Source organism: Haliaeetus albicilla, chromosome 1 (genome assembly GCF_947461875.1).
Source record: "Haliaeetus albicilla chromosome 1, bHalAlb1.1, whole genome shotgun sequence".
Lineage (NCBI taxonomy): Eukaryota > Metazoa > Chordata > Aves > Accipitriformes > Accipitridae > Haliaeetus > Haliaeetus albicilla.
In genome coordinates this window covers 85,256,439-85,280,707 of record NC_091483.1, presented here as the reverse complement: position 1 = coordinate 85,280,707, position 24,269 = coordinate 85,256,439, and the positions used below count along the sequence as shown (strand labels likewise).

The 24,269-nt window shown below is 70.9% G+C and overlaps 4 protein-coding genes across 4 annotated transcripts; 2 read left to right on the top strand and 2 right to left on the bottom strand.

Annotated features, from left to right (window-relative positions):
* The first annotated feature begins 1,194 nt into the window (after positions 1 to 1,194).
* On the top strand, positions 1,195 to 9,505 carry DQX1 (DEAQ-box RNA dependent ATPase 1). Its single transcript, XM_069798366.1, has 12 exons — positions 1,195 to 1,297; positions 1,994 to 2,297; positions 4,985 to 5,178; positions 5,484 to 5,859; positions 6,184 to 6,423; positions 6,747 to 6,846; positions 7,034 to 7,192; positions 7,416 to 7,607; positions 7,737 to 7,862; positions 8,210 to 8,400; positions 8,486 to 8,676; positions 8,906 to 9,505. The coding sequence occupies exons 2-12, from the start codon at positions 2,016 to 2,018 to the stop codon at positions 9,084 to 9,086; spliced, it is 2,232 nt and encodes a 743-aa protein (XP_069654467.1). The 5' UTR covers positions 1,195 to 1,297; positions 1,994 to 2,015; the 3' UTR covers positions 9,087 to 9,505.
* Positions 9,506 to 10,751: 1,246 nt separating this feature from the next.
* LOC138686401 (interleukin-12 subunit beta-like) lies at positions 10,752 to 14,054 on the top strand. Its single transcript, XM_069789126.1, has 6 exons — positions 10,752 to 11,813; positions 12,195 to 12,416; positions 12,715 to 12,823; positions 12,901 to 13,082; positions 13,206 to 13,354; positions 13,773 to 14,054. Exons 1-6 carry the CDS (start codon positions 11,534 to 11,536, stop codon positions 13,929 to 13,931), a joined length of 1,101 nt encoding a protein of 366 aa, XP_069645227.1. The 5' UTR covers positions 10,752 to 11,533; the 3' UTR covers positions 13,932 to 14,054.
* A 1,035-nt stretch (positions 14,055 to 15,089) lies between these two features.
* Positions 15,090 to 16,639, bottom strand: LOC138688042 (alpha-internexin-like). Its single transcript, XM_069798281.1, has 3 exons — positions 16,048 to 16,639; positions 15,593 to 15,717; positions 15,090 to 15,525 (listed from the first exon to the last, which is right to left on the bottom strand). Exons 1-3 carry the CDS (start codon positions 16,525 to 16,527, stop codon positions 15,474 to 15,476), a joined length of 657 nt encoding a protein of 218 aa, XP_069654382.1. The 5' UTR covers positions 16,528 to 16,639; the 3' UTR covers positions 15,090 to 15,473.
* A 1,135-nt stretch (positions 16,640 to 17,774) lies between these two features.
* Positions 17,775 to 22,299, bottom strand: TLX2 (T cell leukemia homeobox 2). The gene is made up of 3 exons (XM_069798230.1): positions 21,482 to 22,299; positions 18,772 to 19,009; positions 17,775 to 18,003 (listed from the first exon to the last, which is right to left on the bottom strand). The coding sequence occupies exons 1-3, from the start codon at positions 22,287 to 22,289 to the stop codon at positions 17,787 to 17,789; spliced, it is 1,263 nt and encodes a 420-aa protein (XP_069654331.1). The 5' UTR covers positions 22,290 to 22,299; the 3' UTR covers positions 17,775 to 17,786.
* Positions 22,300 to 24,269: the final 1,970 nt, after the last annotated feature.

The window sequence follows — 24,269 nt, the reverse complement described above, 5'->3', positions numbered from 1 at the left end:
GAGCCTGCGGTGGTGACCTTCGATGCAGGAGAGTTGCCGCCCAGGGCCGAGGCGTGAGGGCAGGAGCCGCAGCTGCCGCCATCCCCGGGCGGCAAAGGCCGGGATGTGCTGCCGGCTGCCCCGCCGTCGCCACGGTCCGGCCCGCACCGGGCCTCGCAGCAGCGGGGCGGCTGGGGCTGGGTCAAACAGCCGTTGCCGAGGCGCGGACACAGGCGCGCTGAGGCAGGCACCGGGGTCGGCGGGTTTCTCTCAGAGCTGCGGGGGCAGAGCGGTAACCGCCGGCGGCTTCGGAGCTTCCCTTTCCGCCGGCAGCCGCGGTTCCCGGAGCCCGCTTTGCGCGGGCGGCTTCCCACGGCGGAGTCCCGGGGACCGCGCGGTCCCTGCCCGGCTCTGCCCCGCTGTCCGGTGCCCGCGGCCCCGGCCGTTCCGGCGGGAGTTCAGCGGTCGGGGGATGCGCCGGCCGGGCCGGGCTGTCGCGGGCCGTCTGCCGGTCTGGCAGCTCCACCTGCCGGTCCCCGCCGGGAGCCGCCGCGGGTCGAGGGCGCCCGGTTTGGGTGCAGGGTCCCGGGGACGGGATGCCCAGCACCTCTACGGGATACCCCGCACCGGCAGCGGGATGCTTGGCACCGGGATGCTTGGCACCGGGATGCCCGGCACGGGTACGGGATGCTCGGCGCGGGCATGGGATGCCCGGCAGCGGGACGCCCGGCGCCGGTACGGGATGCCGGCGGGGGGTCTCGGCATGCAGCCGCGCCCAGCACAGGACCGCGCACCCGGGACCCGGTGCGCCCAGCGGGAGGGCACCGGGCAGCCGGTGGGGAGCGGGCCGGGCAGCGCGGGACTGAGGCCCGCACTGCAGAGCACGGCCCCGTCCAGACACGAACCGCGGCCAGAGCCGGGAGCGCGCCCGGGGCAGCCGGGGCGAGGCCCCCTTGCCGGGTTGGGTCCCGGGGTAGGGGGGGGGGCGGCTGCTCCCTGCAAACACACCGGGGCGGGCGGCGGGGCGGAGCCCACGGGGAGAGGGGAGGCTGGGAGCGGCGGAGCTGGGCACCGGGAGGCTCGTCCCTCCGCCGCAGCGGCCCCGGGGCCCGGCGGGGGCAGCGGAGCGGAGCGGGGCGGGGCCCGGCCGGTCGCCACGCAGGCAGGGCCGCGCCTAGCAACGGGCCGCGCGCCGGCGGGCGGGGAACGCCCCGCGGCGCTGATTGGCCGCCGCGGGCATGGCCACGTGACGGCGCCGCGGTCACCTGACGGTCTCCCGAGGCAGGGCCCGAGGTGGCGGCGGCGGCGGCGCGCGCAGGTGAGCGGCGACCGGGACGGGCCGGAACCGGAACCGGAACGGGAACCGGAAACCGGAACCGGAGCCAGAGCCGCGGCTCGAGGGGCTGAGTCGGGGGACCCGGTCCTGTCCCGTCCGGTCCTGTCCCATCCCAGTGCTCAGGTGCCCCGTCCCGTCTGGTCTGACTCGGCCCGGTGCCCCCCACGGCCCGGTACGGCCCGTGCCATTCGGGTCCGTCTGCTGGGACCGGCCCCGGGCCCTCCGCCCGCTTCCAAGTTGTCTGCCCTGTCCCACACCCTCTGTGTTCCAGCCCGGTCCCCCGTGCACAGCTCAGTCCGGTCTCACACACCTGGCTCGGTCTTGCCGTGCCCCCCCCCCCGTGGCCTGGCCCGGCCCCCTCTGGCCCGGTCTGATCCCCCTGCCCGGCCCCCCCGGTTCCACGCCGGTGCCCTGCCTGACCCCGCTCCCCCACACCCCAGCCCAGTCCCCTGCCTGTCCCTGCTCCCTACGCCCAGGCCATGTCACCCCCTCTGCCTGTCCCTGCCCCTCTCTGCCCTCACCCTCCTACCTGTCCCTGTCCCCTGTGCCCCGCAGGTCCCCACCACCACAGCGGGACAGTATGGTGGGCCACATGGGGCTCCTTAAAGGGACACAGGTGAGGGTGGGTCAGCACCAGGCTCCCCTGGGTCCCGCTCCACCTCTTGCCTGCCCTTGCAGTACCAGTGCCGGCGTCCCCGCCATGGCCAGCTGCAGGGCCCCTGGCTCCCCGCCCCGGCAGAGCGGCCCTGGCTCCGCGCTGGAGGAGGAGGAGGAGGATGACGACCCAGCCCTGGGCTGCGACGGTGACCTGGAGGTGAACCCCTACGATGGGCTGCCCTTCTCCTCCCGCTACTATGAGCTTCTGCGGCAGCGCCGGGAGCTGCCTGTCTGGACCACCAAGTACAGCTTCATGGAGCACCTGGAAGGCAACAGCGGCATCATCCTAGTGTCCGGGCCCCCCGGCACTGGCAAGAGCACCCAGGTGAGTGCAGGCGCTGTGTCAGGGCAGCTGGGAGCAGCCAGCCCCGCTGGGGGCTGTGCATGGCTGGGCAGGGCCATGGTGCTGCCTGGGAGCCCAGCACAGGGCTGTGGTACTGGCCGCTCTGCCAATGGTCTCTCCTCATGCCTGCTGGACTCCCAGCTGAGTATCCCATCCCTCCTGCCCAAAACACCTGCAGCACCGCTGTCAGCAGCAGTGGGGTCCTGCCCCAAGGCCGCTGCCTTCCCCACGGGGCCTGCATGCAGATCCTGCTCCAGTGCAGGCAAGCCACAGCTCCTGTGGCAGGGGAGCCACCAAGCTCTCGCCCCTGACAGAACAGAGCGGGCTGGCCCTGCATGCTCCCCTCCCGCCAGCCCCCTTGCATGGCATTACGACGTGTTCACCATGTGCTGGCAGGCCCTAGGCCATGGTGGAGTGGGGAGCTGGGAGCTGAGGCGGCTGCATGGCTGCAGGCAGAAGGAGAAGGGAATGTGGCCGGGCAGCAGCTCCCTGACCCCACGGCAGCATCTGAGCTTGTGGTGAGGGTGGAGAGAGCAACGGGCCCCACAGGGCTTCAGCTCCACTGCGGTACTTAGGAGCGTGCCACCACGGTGAGCCTGGCGTGGGGCAGGGCTAGTGAGGAGCCAGGCAGTCGTGCGCCAGAATGTGCTGGGGCAGGCACTGGAGCCCCAGGCAAAGCCTTGGCACGAGCCAGGAAGTGCTGCTGCGGCGGTGCAGGGCGTCGGGCGGGCATGGGAGGCGGCACAGGGAGTGGGAAACGGCCCCTCCCCAGAGCTGAGCCCGGGCACACGGGGTGGTGGCAGGTGTGGGCGGTCGGGCTGGACGGTGGTGGGTCCAGGGTGCCAGGATCCCACCTGCCTGCCCCGGGGAGCTGGTTCCATCTGATGGCCCCTGGCGTGGCATGTGGAGACGTCGTCAGGCAGACTTTGACCAGGGAGGGATCACCTAGAAGCTGCGTGGGCAGCCGTGGCCTCTGGGGGGCTGGACGTGGGCTGGGTTGCTGCGTGGCAGCTGCTGGCCTCGGGCTATCAGGGTGTTGGCAGTGGGCTTGGGGCCGCTTGCCCAAACCACCTCCCTTGGGTGTGACCCCACTGCAGCACGAGCCTGGGTTCAGCCCGTGGCACCGGCCAACCCACAGGGCGACAGACTTGGGGAATAAAGCACTTGTGCGGGCCCTGGCCTGGTCTGGCCCCAGGGCTGGGCTGCTTTTGGGTGCAGGTACCCTGCCTACAATCCCTGCGGGGCCCTGGGACCACTGTGCCCTGAGCAGACCAGGGGATGTCACTTGATCCATGTGGAGCATCTGATCCTGCACGTTGGTGCACCAGCACCCCTCAGATGTGGTGTTTCCACCCACAGGGGCAAGAGCCAATGTACAAGCCGGGTCTCTTCACCATGTCGTGGCCGAGGGCTGTCTGTGCCCTGTGCCACCACCCTTGCTGGTCTTTGCAGGCAGCGGGGCAGCAGAAGGGAGGTTGCAGAGCCGTGCACGGAGACACGGCTGAGCGCAGACAATCCATGGGGCAGTTGTGGGGCTGGGTGGAGGAACAGAGCAGGCTGCACACCTGCCCATGGTCACTGCCAGGCGCATGTATGACCCCTGTGCTCCTGCTTGGCTGTGGGCTGGGCTGTCTGGAGGCAGCCCCTGGGCAGGACTCTGCCTGTCTGCGACCCCTGGTGCTGGGCAGACACGGGTGCAGGCACCTGCTCGCGGAGAGCACACGGCATGGGAGGAGTGAGCGAGGCGGGCAGATGTGTCAGGAGCAGTTAAACAGCAGATTTCTGGTCCCCAGTGCCCAAGGGACATGTGCACGGCCCCAGGACCATCCTGCACTGCTTGGCTGGGTGCTTGGGCAGCAGCTGCTCCCTGGCGCTTCCTTCCCCATCTCTCACCGTGGGGTTTCCTGGGGTAGCATGTGATCCCTCTGGCCCCGTGCGAGGATGCTTGAGCCCGTGCCCCAGACTTGTGTCTGTTGCAAGGTCTGGGTCTCATGGATCTAGCCAGTGACCACTGCTCTGTGCTGATCCTGAGCGGGGACCTGCCCAGCCTTTCCTGGAGAGGAGCAGGGGGTCAGTTAGAATAGACCAGGATGGCTCCAGTCGGAAGGGACCTGCAGCCATCACCTGGTCCAACTGCCTCACCGCTCCAGGGCTGACCAAAAGTTAAAAGCACGTTATTAAGGGCATTGTCCAAATGTCTCTTAAGCCCTGGCAGGCGTGACCTGGAGGCACTGATCTCTCTGAGCTGGCAGCTCTGGTGAAGGCAGCGCAGCACGTACCCCGCCCCAGCCCCATTTTTCCTGGGGAGGTGGAAAGGACTGTTGTCGCATGCCCGTAATGCAAGAGCCAGGGCCATGGTGTCCTATAGCAAAGCAGAAAGGTGTAGGCGTGAGGAGATGAGGCTGTGGGGCTCATGTCACAGGTTGCTGGGGCTCATAAGTGATGGTACTGGGGAGGGAAGGTCCCCCCTGGGCTGTCGAGTGCTTCTGTATGGCCTCTGGCCCGGGAGGTCCTACAGCTGGATCTCTGGGGGCTGCTGTGGGGAGGGTCCCTCTGCCTTTCTGGGTGGGCACAGCGGGCGACACTCCATGATGGGGAGGGGAACGTCTTGGCACTCCTGGCCGGGGCTGCGCTGTCCCCAGCCTGTGACCGGCATTCTGGCCCTGCAGATCCCGCAGTGGTGCGCGGAGTATGCCCTGTCCCTGCAGTTTGCCCACGGCCTGGTGGCCTGCACCCAGCCCCACAGCCTGGCCGCCCTCAGCCTCTCCCTGCGCGTGGCGGACGAGATGGACCTGAACCTGGGCCATGAGGTTGGCTACTGTGTCCCCCACGAGGACTGCTGCACCACCGAGACCATCCTCAGGTACAGGGATGGGGGGGCCCCGCGGGCTGCCTGTGCCAGGAGCGCTGGTCGCACTGCGCTCTAATCCCGCTGAGCTCCCTGGCTGCAGCATAATCTCTTAATCCAGCCTGGCCTCGTTGTGGGAGCGATGAAGTGGGTTGCTGGCTGCCCGGGCCCTCCCGGGGCTGTTGTGGGGGCTCCTGCCATTGGGGAGGGGGCGAGGTGTGCTCCCGAGGGCGGCATGTGGGGACACCTGTGGGGCTCCAGCCTGCAGTGCCTGGGGTCCCCGCAAGCCACCCCGCATTGACAGGGCCGGTCCGCGGCAGGTACTGCTCGGATGAGATGCTACTGCGGGAGATGACATCGGACCCGCTGCTGCGGCAGTACGGTGTGGTGGTGCTGGACGAGGCACAGGAGCGGACAGTACCCACTGACGTGCTGCTGGGGCTGCTGAAGGATGTGCTGCGCCAGCGTCCCGCCCTGAAGGTGGTGGTGGTGACCTCGCCAGCCATGGAGGAGCAGCTCCGCGCCTTCTGTGGGGACCCTCCCGTGGTGCGGGTGCCAGGGCCTGGGCCCCCTCCCCAGCTGCTCTACAGGGATCCGCCAGCCCGCAGCCGCATCGCGGCTGCCTGCCAGGCTGTGCTGGACATCCACCGGCGGCAGGAGCCTGGCCACGTCCTGCTCTTCCTGGCCAGCGAGCAGGTGGGCTGCAGGCACCCCACAGCTTGGCTCCTGGGGGATTCACTGCACCATGAGGCAGAGGGGGGACTGAGGCAGGGGGAAGATTTGGGGGATCCCTCTCAGCTGCGTGCAGAGAGCCCTGAGAATGTGGCACCTGCTGGAGATTAAACTGCGGGAGCCAGGGCTCCTCTGCAGAAGGGCTGTGGGCACCATGCAGGGCCCAGGGTCTTTCCCCCCAGGGCACCAGGAGGCAGCTGCAGGGCACGGCGCAGTGTCCCGTTCTGGGGATGGGGCCTCTTCAGGTGTCAGCGGGCATCGCTCATGTCCCTCCGTCCTTCCCCGCAGGAGATCGCCGAGTGCTGTGGGGCCATCCAGACCGAGGCCATGGCGCTGAACCCGGGGCTGGGCCCGCTGCTGGTCCTGCCCCTGCACCCCAGTGTGGGCCGCGCGGCGCAGAAGGTGTACGAGGTGCTGGAGGAGAGCGGCCGAGAAAGGCGGGTGATTGTCACCCACTGGCTCGCGGACTCATCCTTCTCTCTGGGGACTGTGCGCTTTGTCATTGACTCAGGGCTGGAGCTGCGCAATGTGAGTGTGCCGGCCTGCACCAGGAGTGCCGGGATGGGGAGCCGAGCGGTGGCAAGCGCGGGGCCCAGCTCTGCTCTGGGGCAACACTGGCAGCACGGGCTGAGGCGAGTCTGGGGAGGGAGCAGCGGGGCCATAGTGGTCTGCGTCGTCTGCTCGGCCCACCCAGGCCCTGCCATGATGCCCCAGGCTGGGGGACACTGTGCGGTGTGTAGGATCTGTCCCAGGGAGGTGGCAGTGGTGGCACTGCACCGGCGGGATGGAGGGGCCTTGGGAGAAGGTGGGGGCTCGTCTGCGGGTGTCCCTTCTCACGGCCTTGCCTGCAGGTCTACAACCCCCGCATCCGGGCAGAGTCCCAGGTGCTGCGGCCCATCAGCAAGAGCCAGGCGGAGTCGCGCATGCAGCGAGCCGCAGGCAGCCCCCCAGGTGAGAGCCCCTGCCCGAGCATCCCCCCGAACGTGCCTCCAGCAGGAGAGGGCTGTTGTCCCACCCCGCCGGGGCCCCAGGCAGCCCGTTGGCCCAGCATGCTTCCTTGCCTGCCTGCCTGCACTTGCTGCCATGTCCCTGGGCTCCATCCCTCCCACTGTCGGGGCTCATGGCCCCTCTCCTGCAGGCACCTGCCTGCGCCTCTACTCGGAGGCCTTCTATGAGCAGCGCCTGCCCCCCAGCCCCGCGCCCCACGTCAGCGAGACCAGCCTCAGCCGCCTCGTGCTGCTGCTGAAGCGCCTGGACATCGCCGACATGGGCCAGTGCGACTTCCTTGACCGGCCAGGTAGTGCCCGCAGGGTGGCGGAGGGGCTGGGAACAGCATGGGGGGGCCGGGGCGGAGGGGCGCGACAGGGGCAGCCGTGCCGGAGGAGCCAAAGGTTGGCTGTGGCCATGGCCATCACCGCAGCCCGGGTTGTCTCTGGAGAGGGGCTGGAGGGTCCCACAGGTGCAGGAGGAGGATGGGCAGGGCCGCCTGGTCCTGGTAGCCAGCTGATGTCCTGCTCCAGCCCCCGAGTCGTTGATGCAAGCGCTGGAGGACCTGGACTACCTGGCCGCCCTGGACGATGATGGGAACCTGTCAGAGGTGGGGATCATCATGTCGGAGTTTCCCCTGGACCCCCAGCTAGCCAAGGCGCTCATTGCCTCCTGCGAGTTCGACTGCGTGGAGGAGATGGTCAGCCTGGCTGCCATGCTCACAGGTACCGTGCTGAGGGCCTCGGAGCCCACTCTGCTGCTGGCGCAGGGCACGGTGCAGCCCCCAGAGAGCCAGCGCTGGCAGGGGTGGTGCTGGGGGGCACGCAGTGACCTTCCCTCTGCGCCGTCCCCAGCTTCCCCCTGCTTTGTGCCCCCTTCCACGCACCTGGAGGAGGCCGTGACCATGCGTCGGCGGGCCCTGCTCCACCCAGACGGAGACCACTTCACCCTCATCAACATCTTCAACGCCTTCCAGCAGCGTGAGTGCCGGGCAGGGGCTCGACTGCTGGTGGGCTGCACACTCCGGTGGTGTCCCACAGCTCCCTCGCGTGTCCCCTGCTCCTTTCGGGAGCAAGCACTGCAGCCACATTCGTGACACCATCCAGGTGCCCCACCTTGGCTGTGAGGGGGTCCCAGCCCCAGACTGGGGGCCACGCTTTCTGCATGGTCCCTGTCCCCACTGCTTTGAGGGGACCCAGTCTGTGGGAGCAGCAGTGCCTGGTTTCGTGGCCCGTGAGCCCCCAGCCTAGCTAGGGCACCCACTTTGGCGTGGGGTCTCTGCTCACCCAGTCCTGTCCCTGCGGTGCTGACCCTGCTCTCCCCGCAGACAACGCGGAGGAGGGCTGGTGCCGCAAGCACGGGGTGAGCGGGGAGGCGTTGCGGCTGGCGGGCATCGTGCGGGCAGAGCTGCTGGAGGTGATGCAGCGCATCGAGCTGCCCATCTCACCCCCCGCCTTCGGCACCGACGCCAACGTGCTCAACATCCAGAGAGCACTCATCTCCGGCTACTTCCTCAAGGTGGGCTGGGGGGGCCACGAGGGGCCCAGCCACAGGGCAGGGGTCATGCCAGCCAGCCACGCTCCCCTTCTGCTCCGCTTCCCAGGTGGCCAGGGACATCGACGGCTCCGGTAACTATGTGATGCTGACGCACAAGCACGTGGCCCACCTGCCCCCCACATGCTGCTACCTGCTGCGGCAGCCCCCCCAGCGCCTGCCCCCCTGGGTCCTCTACCATGAGTTCACCATCTCGCAGGACAACTGCCTCCGCGTCGTCTCGGAGATCCAGCCCCAAATGTGAGGACCTCTGGGACGGAGAGGGATGGGTTGTGCCTGGGCTGCGTCCGTGCGTGGCTCCGGAGCTGGCACCAGCTTGGGAGCGCAGCGGAGCCCTGGGGCAATGCCTGGCCTGGGCCTCTTCTCCCGTGGGCAGGTGGGGGACTGTCCCCTTTTGGGGGAGGGGAGGTTGCCCCAGGGAGGCCCCCGGGGCCAGCTGCCCCTCCTTGACCCCCCCCCATCCCCACAGGCTGGTGGAGCTGGCACCCCAGTACTACCTGAGCAACCTGCCACCCAGTGAGAGCCGCGACCTGCTGATGGAGCTGCGGGAGAAGGTGGTGGCCGTGGAGGACGTGCCGGCAGTGCCAGAGCCGCTGGGAGAGGCGGCCGGCAGGGAGGATGAGGAGAGGGAAGTCTGTGTGCTGCAGTGAGCTGGAGCCACTGGAGCCCCCGCGTCGGGGCCGCTTGGGCTTGGCTGTGACCGCCGGGGATAGGAGAGCCCCGGGGAAGCTGTGCTGCTGTGGGGGCTGACCCGATCTCCAGGGAGGCACAGGCACAGCCTGCCGCTAGCACAGCTCTGCACCACGGTTACAGTACCAGCGGCCACGGGACCGGCTCCTGGCATCTCCCATCTCCCCTGGGGACAGAGCCCTGTTTGGGGGAGCGCTGGCCCTGGGCCTGGGGGATCGTGCAGGCCCTCCCTGCCCGGGCTCCTTCACCCCGTGTTTCTCCAGGGGCTGCCGTGGGGCTGGGGGCACTGGTCCTGCCTGTCCTGCTCCCCCCATGCCCGGGGGAGCAGTGCCGAGGGGCCGCTTGCGGGTCTCTCCTGTATAAAGTTTTGTGACCTTTGCTCCTGGCCTTGTGTCCGTGATTGCAGCCAAGGAGGGCTCACGCCCCAGAAGGGTCTGGCAAGGGTGGGCTCCATCCCACTGTGGGCTCCATCCCATCCCGGGGTCCTGCCTGCAGTGGGGCAAGGGCTCCCCCCAGCCCCTACACCTCTGTGGGGCAGCTCTGTGTCCCGTCCCGTCCCCAAGCCTCCCTTCTGTGGAGGGGAGTTTCTGAACATGAGGCATCCCTGGTTTTGCTCACACTTCCCCCCCCCCTCCGGTTCTGGGTAGCATGCCACTGCCCTGGTCATGCGGACGCGCCGAGGGGCAGCCCTGGCCTTTGCACCGGGTCTTCCCCTCCGCTGTCGCATGCTCTTCCGCAGAAGCAAAGGGGAAGCTGCGGCCAGCGGGGGAGCAGGCGCCAGTCTGGATGTGCAGCCAGCTCATGCTCCCCCCCAGGACAGGACAGGACATGGGTGCTCCCCTGGGATGAGGTGCTCCCCTCCCTCCCTGTCCTCGGGGTCCCCCTTCTTGCCTTGGGGTCCCGTCCAGCTTTCCAGCAAGTCTCACTTCTCTCAAGGCTCCCCGGCACCATGACCAAGGGCTGAGCTTCTGCCTGGGGGGCCCGGGGTCCCAGTGTGGGTGCTGTGCTCCAGCCCCTGGGCACAGGGTTGCTCCATCCCAGCAGCTGACACCCCCCCCTCCGTCTTCCTCCTTCCCTCTCTGCAGCCCACGCGTGGGGGCTCTGCTGTTCTCAGGAAGGGGCCCGGAGGCTCCTCCACCCTGTCCCGACCACAGCGTCTTGCAGGTCGGGCGGAAAGGTAAGGGCTGGGCCTCCCCGCAGCCTCCTTGGAGCCCAAACTTCCCCTTCGCTTTCTAGGAACCCCAGAAAGTACGTGACCGGGTGCAACTCGTGCCTCACCATCCTCCCCAGCCAGGGGCTGCCTGCCCCTGGGATGGGGGGGGCTGCGTCATCCCCTCTGCCTGGGCTGGGGCTGCAGGTGGTGGGGGCTGGGGTGGGCGCAGGGGCTGTGCCCTGCCAGGCTGAGTGGAGGCGGCAGTGCAGTGGAGCTGGGCTGGTGCTTGCGGTGATGGTGAAAGGGAGGCTGGTGGAGGTGGCTGCCTCTGCCCCTGCATCCCCGTCGCGGCACAGCATCCCACGGAACAAGCAGCCAGGGCAGCTGCGTAGTAGCCCTGGGAGGGGAGGGAAGGGGTGAGACAGCCGCTGCCTGGCTGGGTGCAGCACCCAGAGCCTCTGCAGGGACCTGCTCCTTTGGGACCCACCACAGCCCAACCAGCCAGGGCCAGGCACCATGCCTGCCCCTCTCTGGACCCCTGGGACAGGCACTGCTGGACCTTGGTGGTCCCTTCCCCATGCCTCAGCCCCGGCTCCCCCCGCAGCAGGGGGTTGTGGGTGCTCCGTGTGGCGTCTGTGATGTGCCAACCCTCAGCTGGTCCCGGGGCTCAGGACCACTCTGCGGGAGCTCGGAGCACCCAGGGCTCTGGCACCGTCCCAAGTGCCCAGTGCTGCCCCTTCACCCAGCCGTTCCCAGGAGGGGACCTGTCCTCACCACCCCAGCGATGCCCATGGTCGGGGCAGGACAACAGGTTGCCAGTGCCCCCTGGCCTGGAAAGTACCCATGGTGACTCCCAGTAAGGTTGGGGCTGGGTGGGTTGGGGGCTGAGCATGGGTCCTAGCTCACAATTCCAGCCAGCGCAGCTTTTCCCTCTTCTGAGAACTGTGATGCTTCTGTGGTTTGGCTTCACCTTGGGGCAGTCCCACGGGGTCTTGGCTCAGTATATACCCAGCCACCCACCGGCCCCCAGCCCATGCTGAGCCCACTGGAGCAGCGCACACCACAGCGGTGAGGTAGGCACAGCATGGGAGCTGCCAGGGGGGCTGCTTGCACTGTGGCCCCCGGAGGGTTTGGGCACCAGGGAGTGCTGGGAAGGTGCTGCTCCAGGCGGGTACTGCAGCCCCCTGCCCGGGGGTGGGCACCCAGTGAGGCTGTGGTGGAAAGGGTTGGGGTGTCACATCGGCTGCCAGCCCAATGCAGGACTCCCCTGCCGCTGCACCGCTCCCCATCCTGCCTGACCCTGCTGCCGCCCCAGGACCAAGGGTTCTGCCCTCGCTGGTCCTCCTGGCTGCATCCCAGCTCCGGCAGCTCCGGCAGCTCACCTTCTCCCAGGGTACGGCTGGCCTCCCTCCCTGGGACAGAGCTGCCCTTCCTCTTCCCCTACTGCTGCTCTTCCCCTCCCAGATGCTGGGACTGGTGGGGCTGGTGCTGTGCCTCGCTCCTGCAGATGCCCTGACTGCCTTCCCCCCAAAGTGTGAGTCCTGCCCCACCTGGGCACAGGGGAGGCTCCCCGGGGGGCAAGGGGGGGGATGCAGGACCCACACAGCAGCTGGAGGGAGCACCCACGTCCTGCATCCCACTGATACGGGGTACCATGAGCCTGGGTCGGGACAGCTCTTCTGGTGGGGTGGGGAGGTCAGAGGATGGGCATGAGAGTGATGGGGTGGGGCGATGGATGTGGGGTGATGGGGCAGGGTGGGGATGGACATGGGGTGAGGGAGCGGGGGGGGGACCGTGGGGAAGGATGGATGTAGTGTATCAGGACAAGGGGGCACCCAGCCCCATGATGGTGTGGGGGACGGGCTGCTCACACCACAGCCCATCTCTGACCCCAGCCTCTGCCTCTCATCTCCAGTTCAGGTGGGGAAACTGAATGGGGACATGGTGGTGAAATGCAACACCTCGGAGCAGCGAGTCACCTGGACACAGAATGGGGAGCCAGAGCCCATGGCTGAATTTGTGGCCAAGGGACAGACTCTCACCATCCTCGGCTTGGACCTGCCAGCTGCTGGCAACTACAGCTGCTGGGCTGGCACCGTCCTGCTGGACACCACCTACGTGGTGGTCAGCGGCGCCCGTATGTGGGGCTGGGTGCAAGAGGGCTGGCATGGCCCGGGGGGGGCCAGGGCTGAGGGACCAGGTGGATGGCGGTGACGGTCCAGGCAGGGGATGTGGGCAGTTGGGCAGGCTGGGGACCGGGTGATGCTCGTGCATCTGCAGATGTTCATGCCCAGCCCATGGGGATGCACCGGGCAGGGCTGTGCGGGGCCGGGGGGAGCCCAACCATGGGGACAGCCTCGCCTGGGCCATATGGGGAAGGGGCACCACTCCCGGCCCTGTGCAGCCCCAGAACTGTCGCCCCTCGGCCCCCCCAGGCGAGGAGGGGATGAACGTCTCCTGCCAGGCTGAGTCCTATCATGGCTCCTTCCGCTGCTCCTGGAATGGCCCCCGCTCTGCCGTCTTCCGTGCCCGCCTCACACGCAGGTGGGTGCCCCAGGGACCCCCCGACTTGGGTCTGGCCCCCTGGCTGCCCAGCCCTCATGCCTGCCTCCCCCCCACAGCGATGGCTCATTGGGGAAGTGGGTGCCGGCAGCTGGCCGCCACGGCTGGTTCAGCGCCAGCTTCGCAGACCCCTCCTTCTGTCCCTTCGCCGAGGAGATGCGCCCACTGCAGCTACACCTGGAGGGGCTCTCGGACACCTCCTATCTCAACTTCTCCATCCACTTCTTCATCCGCGACATCGGTGAGCTTGGGCCGGTGGCAGTGGGGTCTGGGGACCATCCTCGGGGCGCTGGAGGCTCTGTGGGAGTGCTCAGCCCCAGGGCCAGGCAGCACTGCCCTGTGCTGAGCCCTGCTCTGCCCGCAGTGCGGCCCAACCCACCGCAGAATCTGACCGTGCAGCATTGGGGGGAGCAGCTCCACCTGTCCTGGGCCCCCCCAGCCTCCTGGCCGCTCCCCAAGTCCTACTTCGCCCTGCTCTACCGGCTGCAGTACGAGCTCCCCAATGGTACCCAGGTAACTGCGGGATGCCCGTGCCCAGCCTGCCCCTACACATGCCGCCCTAGGTCCTCGCTCTGCAGTGCCCACCCTGCCCCAGCCTGGGCTCTTCCCTCTGCCCAGGGGTGCCATTGGGAACAGGGACTTGCCGGGGGCTCAGCAATGGCCCCCTCCTCGCTACGCTGCTTCTCTCCGTGAATTGTCACTCCTGGCTGTCACCTCTGCTTCCACACCCCAGCACTGCCCATGCAAGGCAGCGTCACTGCCCGGGTTGGGGAGGTGCTGGTGTCCCCCACTCCTGAGCCCCCAGTGCCGAGCCCTGCTCCTGCTGCGTCCCACCTTCCCCGCAGCCTTGCTTCCAGCAGCACCCATGCCAGCTGTCCCCCACCCTGGTGCCGGGGTGTTCCCCGAGGCAGTGACCTGCCCTGCTTTGCAGGTTCACAGGTATGTGGAGGGTGTGGAGGAGATGCAGCTGCAGGACCGCATGCGGCGGGTACGCATCAGCTGCCAGGATCCTTACGCCAACGCCTGGAGCCCCTGGAGCGCCTGGAAGGATGTTGATGCAGCCCAGCAGCACCGGCTCCGAGCACGCTGACTCCACGCACGGACACCTCCTTCCCCCTCGCACCCATCTCCCACCCTGCTGCACCTCTGTGTGCACAGGGACACCTAGGGCTGGGGGGCACCCCCCAGGTGTGGCAGCCATAGGCACCCAATACCGACCTTCCCATTCTCTTGTATGGTTTGGAAGAGGATTTCTACCTCTGTCAAAGAACTGGGCTTGGCTTTATTACAACAAACCTCAGTTAGTCTTTGTGTGGGGTGGTGAGTGCTGGGCCTCCAGCCTCCTCAGGCTCCAGCTGGGCACACCGCAGGCAGGGGTCCTGCCTGCTCTGCCCTTCTGCTCCAGGTGCCCAGACTGGCTGCTGCCCCGCAGAGGGTCACAGGCTTGTGCAAGGCCCCTGCTGCGCCACAACTACCTGAGGGGCCCCCGCTCCCTGCCGGCGCTGGGCTGCCAGGCTTGGCCCGTGGAGTCCTTATGCACGGCTGATAATAGACGTGTAACACACACATGTGCACACATGCTCCAGCCCAGCCTGGGACAGCCCAGCTCAGCGGCCGTACATGGCCCTGGCCCTGGTGGGGGGTCCCCACAGCCCTGCCAACTGTCAGGGCACACGGGTACCCTGAACCTCCCTATGCCTCATCAACCCCCCCAGATCTGCTTCCTTTCTGGGGGCTGCAGTGGGGCAACATCCCCAGCCCCAGGGGCAGCACCCCAGCAGGGACATGCTGCCATACACCAAGGGGGCATGCCCTGGGGGGGGCAGCACCCCATCCCCACATTCTGGGGTGCAGGATCCCTGCCTGACCCCAGGTGCACCAGTTCTAGGGCAGGACATGGCCACGGTGGGGGGGGGACAAGGACCACCCCCCAGCACTGGGGAGGCTCAGCTCCCACTGGGGCACAAGCCCCTCCACCACGTGTCCATGGTCGAGCCCCCACATTGTGCCCCACTCAGCATCCCCGTGGGGTTCCCAGCCTGGGGGCAAGGGGCCGCGGCCAGGCGGGAGGGAGCCAATACCCCCCAGCCAAGCAGCCCCCACGGGAAACGGCCCCAGCATCCAGGCTCCCACGGAGCCACCCCGCGCCACGGCTCTGCCGCAGACCCCGAGAGTGCAGCGGGGTGCCCCCGAGCAGGGCCCGGCCGGGGGATGCTGCCCCCCCCACCACAGACGGGCCGGCTCCGGGTAATGCCACGGGGCTTTATTGAAGTGCTTCTGCACGGGCCGGGGCCGAGACCCCAACCCCGCTGCTGCTCCAGAGAGGCTGGTGAGAGTGTGCGGCCCCGTGGGCGCTGCCCTCCTGGGGGGCCGGGGCCTCCCGGGGTGGGGGTCTGGGGAGCCCGGGTAGCCGGGGGTCCCAGGAGTCCGGGGTGGGGGGGCCATGGCACAGGGGGACAAGAAGGACCGGGGCTCCAGGAGTCCAGAGGGGTCCAGAGGGTCCGGGGGTCCCACGGCCTGGGCGTCCAGGGGCAGAGGTCCCGGGGCGCGGGCGAGCGGGGGCTCAGGGGACCCCGAGGCGCAGAAGTCGGGGTCCCGGGCGCGGGGTCCCGCAGCGGGGCCGGGGGTCCCGTCACGGCGGGGCCAGGCAGCCCAGGCGCAGCTCTTCGCCCTCCAGCATCTCCCTGCAAGAGACAGGCCCGGGCTGAGCCCCGCGCCCCGCCCGCCCCGCCCGCCCCCCGCCCCGCGTACCGGTACGCGGCGATCTCCGCCTCCAGCGCCATCCGCAGCCGCAGCAGCGCCGGGTACTCCCGCAGGCACCGGGCCATCTCCGCCTCCGCCTCCCCGATCTCCCGCTCCAGCTCCGCCACCCGCTCCTGCCGACCGGGCCGTCAGCACCGCCCGGGCCCCCCCCGGCCCGACCCCCGCCCCGCACGGACACCCCCCCCCCCAGAAACCCACCCCCCTCCCCAGCCCCATCCCGTCCCCCGTCCCGCTGCCCCGCCTGTACCCCCTCACCCCCAGCCCCATGCTGACCCCCGCCCCCCCCCGGACGCCTGTTCCCCCTCCCCAGCCCTCTGGGTGTCCAGCCCCCCCCCCCCAGGTGTCTGGGCTCCCCCACCCAAACATCCGCCCCCCCTTCCCCACGACACCACCCAGCCATCCGCCCCCTCCCAAACCACCCGGGACTCCCCCCCTCCCCACACCTGGTACTTGGCGAGCTCCCCGCTGCGCCGGTCCCGCAGCCCCTCCAGCTGCCGGTGCAACGCGCCCACGGCCCCGCGCAACGCTTCCACCTCGGCAGCGCGGGCGCGCAGCAGCCTCCGGTACCCGGCAGCCTCGGCACGGGCACGGAGCACCGCCTCGCCTCCACCGCCCCACCGGTACCGGGGCCAGCCCTCGGCCGCGCTCATCCCGGCGGCTTCTGCGGCGGCGCCGCAGCGGTCCCACCCGCCCCCCCCCCCCACACACACACACCCCCCCTCGGTAAAACGGGGCCGCGTCACGGAACCGCAGCCAATCCCGCCGATGAGGAACCGGCACCGGTTGCCCGCCTCCTCCCGGTAGCAACGGGGGGGGGGGGGGGGGCAGGCTCCTGCCACCCCCAGCACCAGGGACAGCGGTGGGGCAGGGGTCAAGGTCAAGTTTAGGGTCAGGGTCGTTGCTGTTGCTCCCCTCCCTTCCATCAACCCAGGACCCCGACTGGAGCTGGCCCAGGTGGGGGTCCCAGTGACCAGTCACCGCATTGGCAGAGCCTGGGAGAGGCGGGGGGGGGGCAATGTCCCATCCCGGCCGGTGTGGGGCTGAGGGCATCAGTCCCTGGGGGGAGCAGGGCAGGGGAGGGGGTCCCCGGTCGAGGATAGGGACACTCAGCAGGTCACCGGGGAAAGGGGGGTAGGGGCAGACATTTGCTGGAGGAGGGGGGTTTCAGCCCCCAGTGGACCCCTCTGCCTCCCCACAAGTGTGTCACACCAGACTGAAGTTCAGCCTGACCCCGGGCAGCACAGGGGGTAGGCGAAGGGGGTCCTGGGAGCCAGAGACTTGGGGGGGGGGGGGGGGGGGGCAGGCACAAGGGCGGCCCTGCTCGGGGGGGGCTGGTGCAATCCTTTGACATGCAGGGGCACCCCGAGTTCATCATGGGGTGCTGCAGGGGCACGTCCAGGCCCAGGGCCGCAGGGAGCTGGCAAACCGGTGGGTGCAGGGCCCGGGAGCACCAGGGAGCCCGGCCAGCGGGGTGGATGAGCCCAGTCCATCAGTCTGTCCCACTGCTAGGGGGCTTGGGGCCACAGGGCCAGGTTCCTTGTCCAGTCCGGGAGCCGTGGCTGGAAGCCAGAGCTGGCAAACTCCGACCAGGGTAAGGCAAGTGTGTGCGGGTGGTGCAGATCCTATGGCAGCCGACAGTGAGGGCTGGGGGGGCTCCCAGCACCGGGAATGGGGGAGTCCACCCCATGCCCCGCGAAGCCCACCCCAGGTGGGAAGGGGGCTGCGGCTGCCCTGGAGGGAGCAGGGCCTGGCCCGGCCGGGACAGCAGCTGATGGGTGGGCAGCAAGTCCTGAACGGGGACCACCCGAGGAGCTGCCCCCAGAGCGCGGGGCCCTGGGGAGGGTGGGGGCTGGACTTGCAGAGGCCCGCAGGCTGTGGGGGCCCAGCCCTGGGCTCCCCGGGGGGGGGGGTCCGGGCAAGGGGCTGCCTGTAGCGGCGCTCCAGGCAGGGGTCCAGGCAGGGGTCGGCAGAGCTTTGAGTCCAACCGCAGGGGCACGTCTGCCCACCTGGAGCTGCGGGGTGGCCGAGGGGGGGCCCGAGGGGGCTGGCCCATGGCAGGGACGGGGCTGCTGATAGAGGGGCTCCCAGGAAGTGGCAGCCCCCTCCCTGCCATGGGCCGGAGGTGCCAGCCTCAGACCCCGCCGGGCTCCCACCGCCACCTCCCAGCACATCCACGGGGACCTCACACCACAGAGGCCACCCCTGAGACAGACGTCACCTTGTTGTCCTCAGCCCAGGGCTGCAGGTTCTGCAGGGCGTAGAGGGAGGAGTTGTGCATGCAGAGCGGGTCCTGGGGCAGCGGCTGGCTCAGGCTCTTCTGGAAGGCCTCCTGCTGCAGGTGCAGCATCAGGCGGTTGGCCTGCTGGCGCTCCGCCTCGCGCTCCTCCGCCGTCTGCCTCCTGCCAGCACACACGGCCCGTCCGGCACTGCCCCGCTGCCCGCGCCTCTTGCAGCCCGTCCTGCTGCCAGCGCCACTGTGTGCCGGTGAGACGATGCCCCGCAGCCCTGTCTGTCCCTTGGCACCACTGTGCACCAATGCAGAACTGCCCCACGGCCTCTGCCCTGCAGCCTGTCCCTCTCTCGGCACCTCTGTGTACCCGTCTGGCAGTCCCCTGCAGCCCTGTCCTGCTACTGGCACCGCTGTGTGCCAGTGCAGCAATGCTCCCCAGCCCCATCCCTCTCAGAACTGCTGTGTGCCAGTGCGGCAATGCTCCCCAGCCTCTGCCCCACAGCCCTGTCCCTTTCTTGGCACCACTGTGCACCGGTCCAGCAGTGCCCTGCAGCCTTGTCCTGCTGCTGGCACCGCTGTGTGCCGGTGTGGCACTGCCCCACAGCCTCCACCCCACAGCCCTGCCCCTCTCGGCACCACTGTGCACTGATGCAGCAATGCCCCGTGGGCTCTGCCCACAGCCCAACCTGCTGTCGGCACTGCTACGCACCGGTGCAACAATGCCCCACAGCTCCTGCCCTGCAGCCCATCCCTCCCTCGGCACCACCATGCCTCATGTAGCTGGGCACAGGGGATGCGGTGAGGATGGGCACCCCATCTCGCCTCAGCCCAGCCTCCTCCGGGGGGCACAGCTGTGGTGGGGGGGTGGCTGCCAGAGGGAGGCAGGAGGTCAGAGCTGTGGGGGCTGCGGCAGCTGCCCCGGGGCTGGCCCTGTTACCTCCACTTGGTGCGGCGGTTCTGGAACCAGGTCTTGACCTGGGCGTCCGTCATCTTGAGGGCCTTGGCTAGGGTGGCGCGCTCGGCCGAGGCCAGGTACTTCTGGCGGTGGAAGCGCTTCTCCAGCTCACAGATCTGCACCCGGCTGAAGGAGGTGCGCGGCTTCTTCCGCTTGGGCGGCGTGCGGTTCTGGTAGGGGTGCCCGATCCGCCGGGTCGCCGCGAAGGGCGACAGCGCGGCTGCGGGTGGAGAGGGGGTGAGGGGCTGCTTGGGGGAGCCACGGGCAGAGCACCCTGCTCATCGCTGCTGCCGCACGGGCAGGGGCCAGGCAGAGCCCCTGCTGAGGGCAGGGCAGGAGTGGGCGCAGGGCAGGAGTGGGCGCAGCCCAGGCAGCGCAGGAACCCAGGGGGGATGCTCAGATGCTCGGGGCCATGGGGAGGGGGAGCTCTGGGGGGGCCACCAGCGCTGCCTGGCAGAGAGGAGGGGAGAAGGAGACCCCGAGTCATCCGACTAGCTCCCACAGCCCAGGGATGCGCAGGGCAGCTCAAGGCGTGATGGGAGGGCCAATCCTCACCCTGGGCCCCCATCGCTCCCCCAGCCCGGCAGGTGGGGACTGGGGGCGGTGGGGGGGCTGGGTCCCATCGCAAGCACGGAGCCAGCAAGGCTCCCGGCAGCACAGACCCACCCTTCCCCATGTGCTGAGCCCTGCCGCAGCCCCAGAGGAGCCTCCACGGCACAGCCGGGACTTCCCATCCCTCCCAGGGAGGGGACAGGGCCCCAAAAGCCGTCGGGAGGCGGCCGGCATCTCCCTCCATGTGCCAGCAGCTTCTGGCTGGTTGCCGCCAGCTGCCCAGGGGCTGGGGAAGGGGCTGTCCCTGCGTGGCTGAGGCATGAGCCAGGGACTGCGAGGCTGGTGTGCCGCATCCCAGCCCTGGATGCAGCTGGAGTCACAGGGAGTGTCAGGAAAGCGATGCAGCGTGGAGGAAGGTGAGAGCTTGGTGGGGCGCAGCACCCAGCCCCCGTTCCCCTCCTGCTCCGGTGGCAGCCCACAGCCAAACCACAGCCCTGTGGCACTGCGGCCCTCGCCGGTGCCAGCACCACACAGGCAGGGCTGCACATGGCCGGGCCTATGGGACCGCCATGGGGCCCCAGCACCCCATGCCACTGGGACGTGGGGCAGACCCCACAGCAGCCCCAGGGACAGCCCGGCGCCCAGCAGACCCTCCCCGCAAGGCCAGACCCTCCCTCTCGCCAGCACCCAGGCAGGCAGTGCGGGCAGGCGGCCAGCCTGCCCGCCGGCAGGGGCGGACGTGGTTGACGCAGGTGGAGCCGCACAGTCGGGGGGACAGAGGCCCCCGCGCCCCCTCCCCGCATGGGGCGGCCCCTCGCTGGGAACAGATGCCGACAGCCCGCAGACCACCCCAAGGCCGGTGGCGCTGAGTGATGGCTGTGGCTGGGAGACCCCGTGCCGGGGAGGGGCCGCCCCGTCCACCCACCGCTGGCGCCAGGCAGGAGACGGGGACGTCACCCACCACCCCTGCGTGGGTCGGTGCTTTGTCACTGCTGGGATGGCGGGGTGGGCCAGGAGGCGAACCTGACTATGCTGGCGCCCGGGCTGGGCCCCCGCAGCCCCCGGCCTCCCGCCCCGCATGGCCCCAGCAGCCCCCATAGCTAGCGCTTGGCCCCCAGCCCCCAGCCCCCTGCGGCCCCCAGCCTCATCCCCGCATGGAGCCGTGCGCTGTGGACGTGGCAGCGCCGCCATCTTGGGAAGGAGCCGAGCTGAGCCAAGCCAGGCCAGAGCTCCCCAGCACCCCAACCGCAGCACCCCGCACCTTCTCCTCTGGGTGCAGCGACCGGCAACCTTGCCCCAGCACTGTGTGCTCCGGCCCCCACCATGGGCGCTCAGCCCCCGGCCCTGTCAGCAGCACCGGGACCCTGCACCACCTCCCCGACACCTGCATCACCATCCGTCCTCCGCAGCCCCGGCAGGCACCGGCCCCAGCCTCTCCCCCGGCACCGGCACCTCACAACCTGCACCCATCCCTGAACACGCGGGTCCCTGACTCCCATCCCTAGGTGCCCCACAGCCGGGCCCCCCAGGAACCCCCCACCTCCTGCCCCCATCCCCGGGGCACAGGGGACAGGGACACCTGCTCCCCGACCCCAGCCCCGCATGCCCGGGTCATTCACCCTGCAGCCCCGTGGCAGGTCCCTGCACCCTGCTCCCAGCACAGCCGCTGCCCCCACGCCGTACCCCATGGCCCCCGGCAGCCTCCCCGCTGCGGGTGGGACAGGGCCGGCACCCGGCGCCCCCGGGCCCAGGAAAGGGACCGGACTGGGAGCGGAGCCCAAGGCCGGAGCCCGGCAGGACCCCTCGGGCGCCGCTCAAAGCCGGATCCCGGCCCGGCCCCTGCCCGGAGCCGCCGGGAACCGGAGCGGGACAGCGGCGGAGCTGCCGGTGGTTGTGCCAGCCCCGACGGCGGCCACTTCCCGCGGCGGCGAGAGCCCGACCCGGGGCACAGCGGCGGATCGGAGCGGGGCGGAGCGGGGCGGGGCGGGCGGGGGGCGAGGACCCCGCGCTGTGGGAACCGGCGGAGCGCACGGGCCCCCGGCCGACCCCGGCCCCGGTCCGCACCGGCCGCGCCGCCGGGAGCCGCCGGGAGCCGTCGGTAGCCGTCGGTAGCCGTCGGCAGGCAGCCCGCCGCGCTCACCTGAGAGCCGGTCTTTGGCGATGCGGCGCGTCGTCTCCATCCAGGGGAAGGTGAGCCCCGAGAGCCCGGGCACCGGCGGCGGCGCGGCGGGCGGCGCGGCGGGCGCGGGCCGGTGCGCCGGGACACGGATGACCCCGGCGGGCGGCGCGGCGGGCGCGGGCGTCACGTTGACGCTCACGTTCATGCTCATGTTGAGGTTGTAGGAGCCGAGCGAGCAGGCGGGGCCGTAGCCGCCGCCGTAGAGCCCGTAGTCGGGCTCCCCCGCCGCCCGGGCCGGGCCCCCGCCGCCGCCGCCCGCGGGCTCGGGGCCGCCGAGGATCTGGTCGATGCCGAAGCTGATGGGCTCGTGGGGCGGGGGGCCCTGGCCGCCGCCCTCCCGCGCCAGCGCCGCCGCCTCCATCGCCCGGCCGCGCTCAGAGCCGGCGGGGCGCGGGCATGGCCGGGCCGCCGGCGGCCGGGGGGCGGCGGCGGGAGGGGGGGGCGGCGGCGGCGGCGGGCGGCGGCGGGCGGCCCCCCGCGGGGGCGGGAGCGGGGGCGGCTGGCTCGGGGCGCCCGCTGCGGGCCCGGCGGGGCCGGGGCTGGGGCCGGGGCTGGAACCGGGTCCGGGGCAGCGGCCGGGTCCGGGGCATGGCCCGCGGCTGCTGGCGGCCCCGGCGCGGGAGCGCGGGTGCGCGGCGGGCCCCGGCGGCGCGCGCTTTTCTGCCCCGCTCCATCTGGACCTGCCAAAATCCCGGCCGCCCGCGCCCTGATTGGCGGCCGCGCCCCGTGATTGACAGCCCCGCGCCCCCGGGGGCGGGGGCTCGCGCATCCCGGGGCCCCGCCCCACCACCGCGTCCGTTCCGTCCCCCCCCCCCCCTCCGTCCCCCTTCCCCTCCGTCGCGGCACCGCGCCCCCGCCCCGCCGGGGCTCCCGCACCGGCTCCGCCGCCGTCCCGGGCCGGCCGGCCGGCGGGGCCCGTCGGGCCCCGAGCGCACGGCGCTCCGCCCGCCTCCGCCGCGCTCCGGCCCGGTTCCCCGCCGCCGGGGCAGCCGCCGGACGTCCCCCGGCCGGCAGCAACGAAGGAGCGGCGCCGGGGCCCACCGGAGCCGCCGCGATACCGGGCAACGGCGCGGCCCCAGCTCCGCCCGCAGCCCCGTCGGAGGCTTCGGCGGCGTCGGGGCGCCCAACCGGGATCCCCGGCCCCGTCCTCCCGGGCGCACGCAGCGGTCGCCGGCCCCGGCGCCGTTATCCCGGGGCGCCCGGACCGGCACCGCGCCTGCCGCTTCCCGGGGCGCGCAGGCTTCGTCCCCCGGAGCCGCCGCTGTTCCGGGCGCACGGAGCCCCATTCCTCCGAGCCCGCCCGCCGCGGAGCGAACGGACCTCGCGGCTGCGGAGCCGCCGCTCCCGGGACACGGCCCTGGGGTTTGACCCGGTCCGCCGCTCCTGGACGGACCGCAGTTCCCCCGAGCTGCCGGCCCCGGGGCACGGGCCCGTCGGCCGTTGCCGGTGGTACGGAGCCCGCTTCCCCTCACCCGCCGTTCCCACGACACGGACCAATCCGCCGTTCCCGGGAGCAAGGACCCGCGCCCCCGGGGACACGGATTCTGGTTCCCCCGACCGGCCGGTCCTGGGGCACGGACCCATCCGCCCTGCCCGGTAGTACGAACCCCGCTCCCCCCGACCCGCTGTTGCCGGTAGTACAGAGCCCGGTTCCCAGGAACCCGCCGTTCCCGGGCCACCGACGCCAGTTGTGCCGACCTTCCGTTCCCGGGCCAGGGATCCCGTTTCCCCTGGATCCGCCGTTCCCAGCAGCACGGACCCCATTTTCCAGGGACCCGCCGTCCCGGGGGCACGGATCCCTGTCCCCCCGACCCGCCGTTCCCCGGACACGGAGCTCAGACCGGTCCCGTCGGGACGCTCGTACCTGGCTCGCGGGAGCGGGCCCGGCTACGGCCCCGCCGGGGTCTCGGGCGCGGGGTGCGACGGTGCCGCTCGGGGAGGGCTCGGCCCCGGCGGACGGTAACCGCCAGCGGAGAGCAGCACGGGCCGGCCCAGGCCGGGCCGGCCCGGGCCTCTCAGCCACTATCGCGACAGCCGCGCCGCGAGCGGTGGGTCTGGCCCGTGGGGCGGCCTCGCGGGTCGGTCCCGGCGATTCCCGGGCTGGGGGTCGCGGCTCCCAGGCGGGCAGCGGCTCGGGGCGGCGGGTCACGGCTCCGGGGCAGGGGCCGGCGGGGGAGGGCGGCCGCCCGGCCACCCTGGCGCCACCGGTCTGGGGCAAATGACATTACCGGGGCCTGCGCCTGTAAATCACGGCGGCACCGGGAGCTGCAGCTGCTGCGCCCGGGGAGCACCGCACGCCCCGGGGGCAGCGGGCGGACCCGGGCTCAGCCGGACCCGTGGCAGGGTGGACTGACCGGCACCCGGGGCTGCACGGGTGCACACTCGCCCGGCGGCGTGGTGTAGCGATGCACAAACACGCAGAGCCCCGGCGGGGCACAGCTGCCTGCACACGCGTGTGTGTGCACACCCTCCCGCGCGGCACAGCCGCACACGGACGCGCTGCACAGCACGGATGGACACGTACGCACACGCACACACACACGCGTATCCCCCGAAGCACGGAACAGCTACACCGGCACACACAGCACCGGCGTGCACACACACACGGACACCTCACACTTCGGCACCGCTACACACACGTACAGAGACCCCCCGGCACAGCGCTGGTACGCACAAACACACACACGCTCACACCCCCACGCCCGTCCCCGCCAGCCCCCGCCGGCCCCCCGCTGCCCGGCCCGACCCT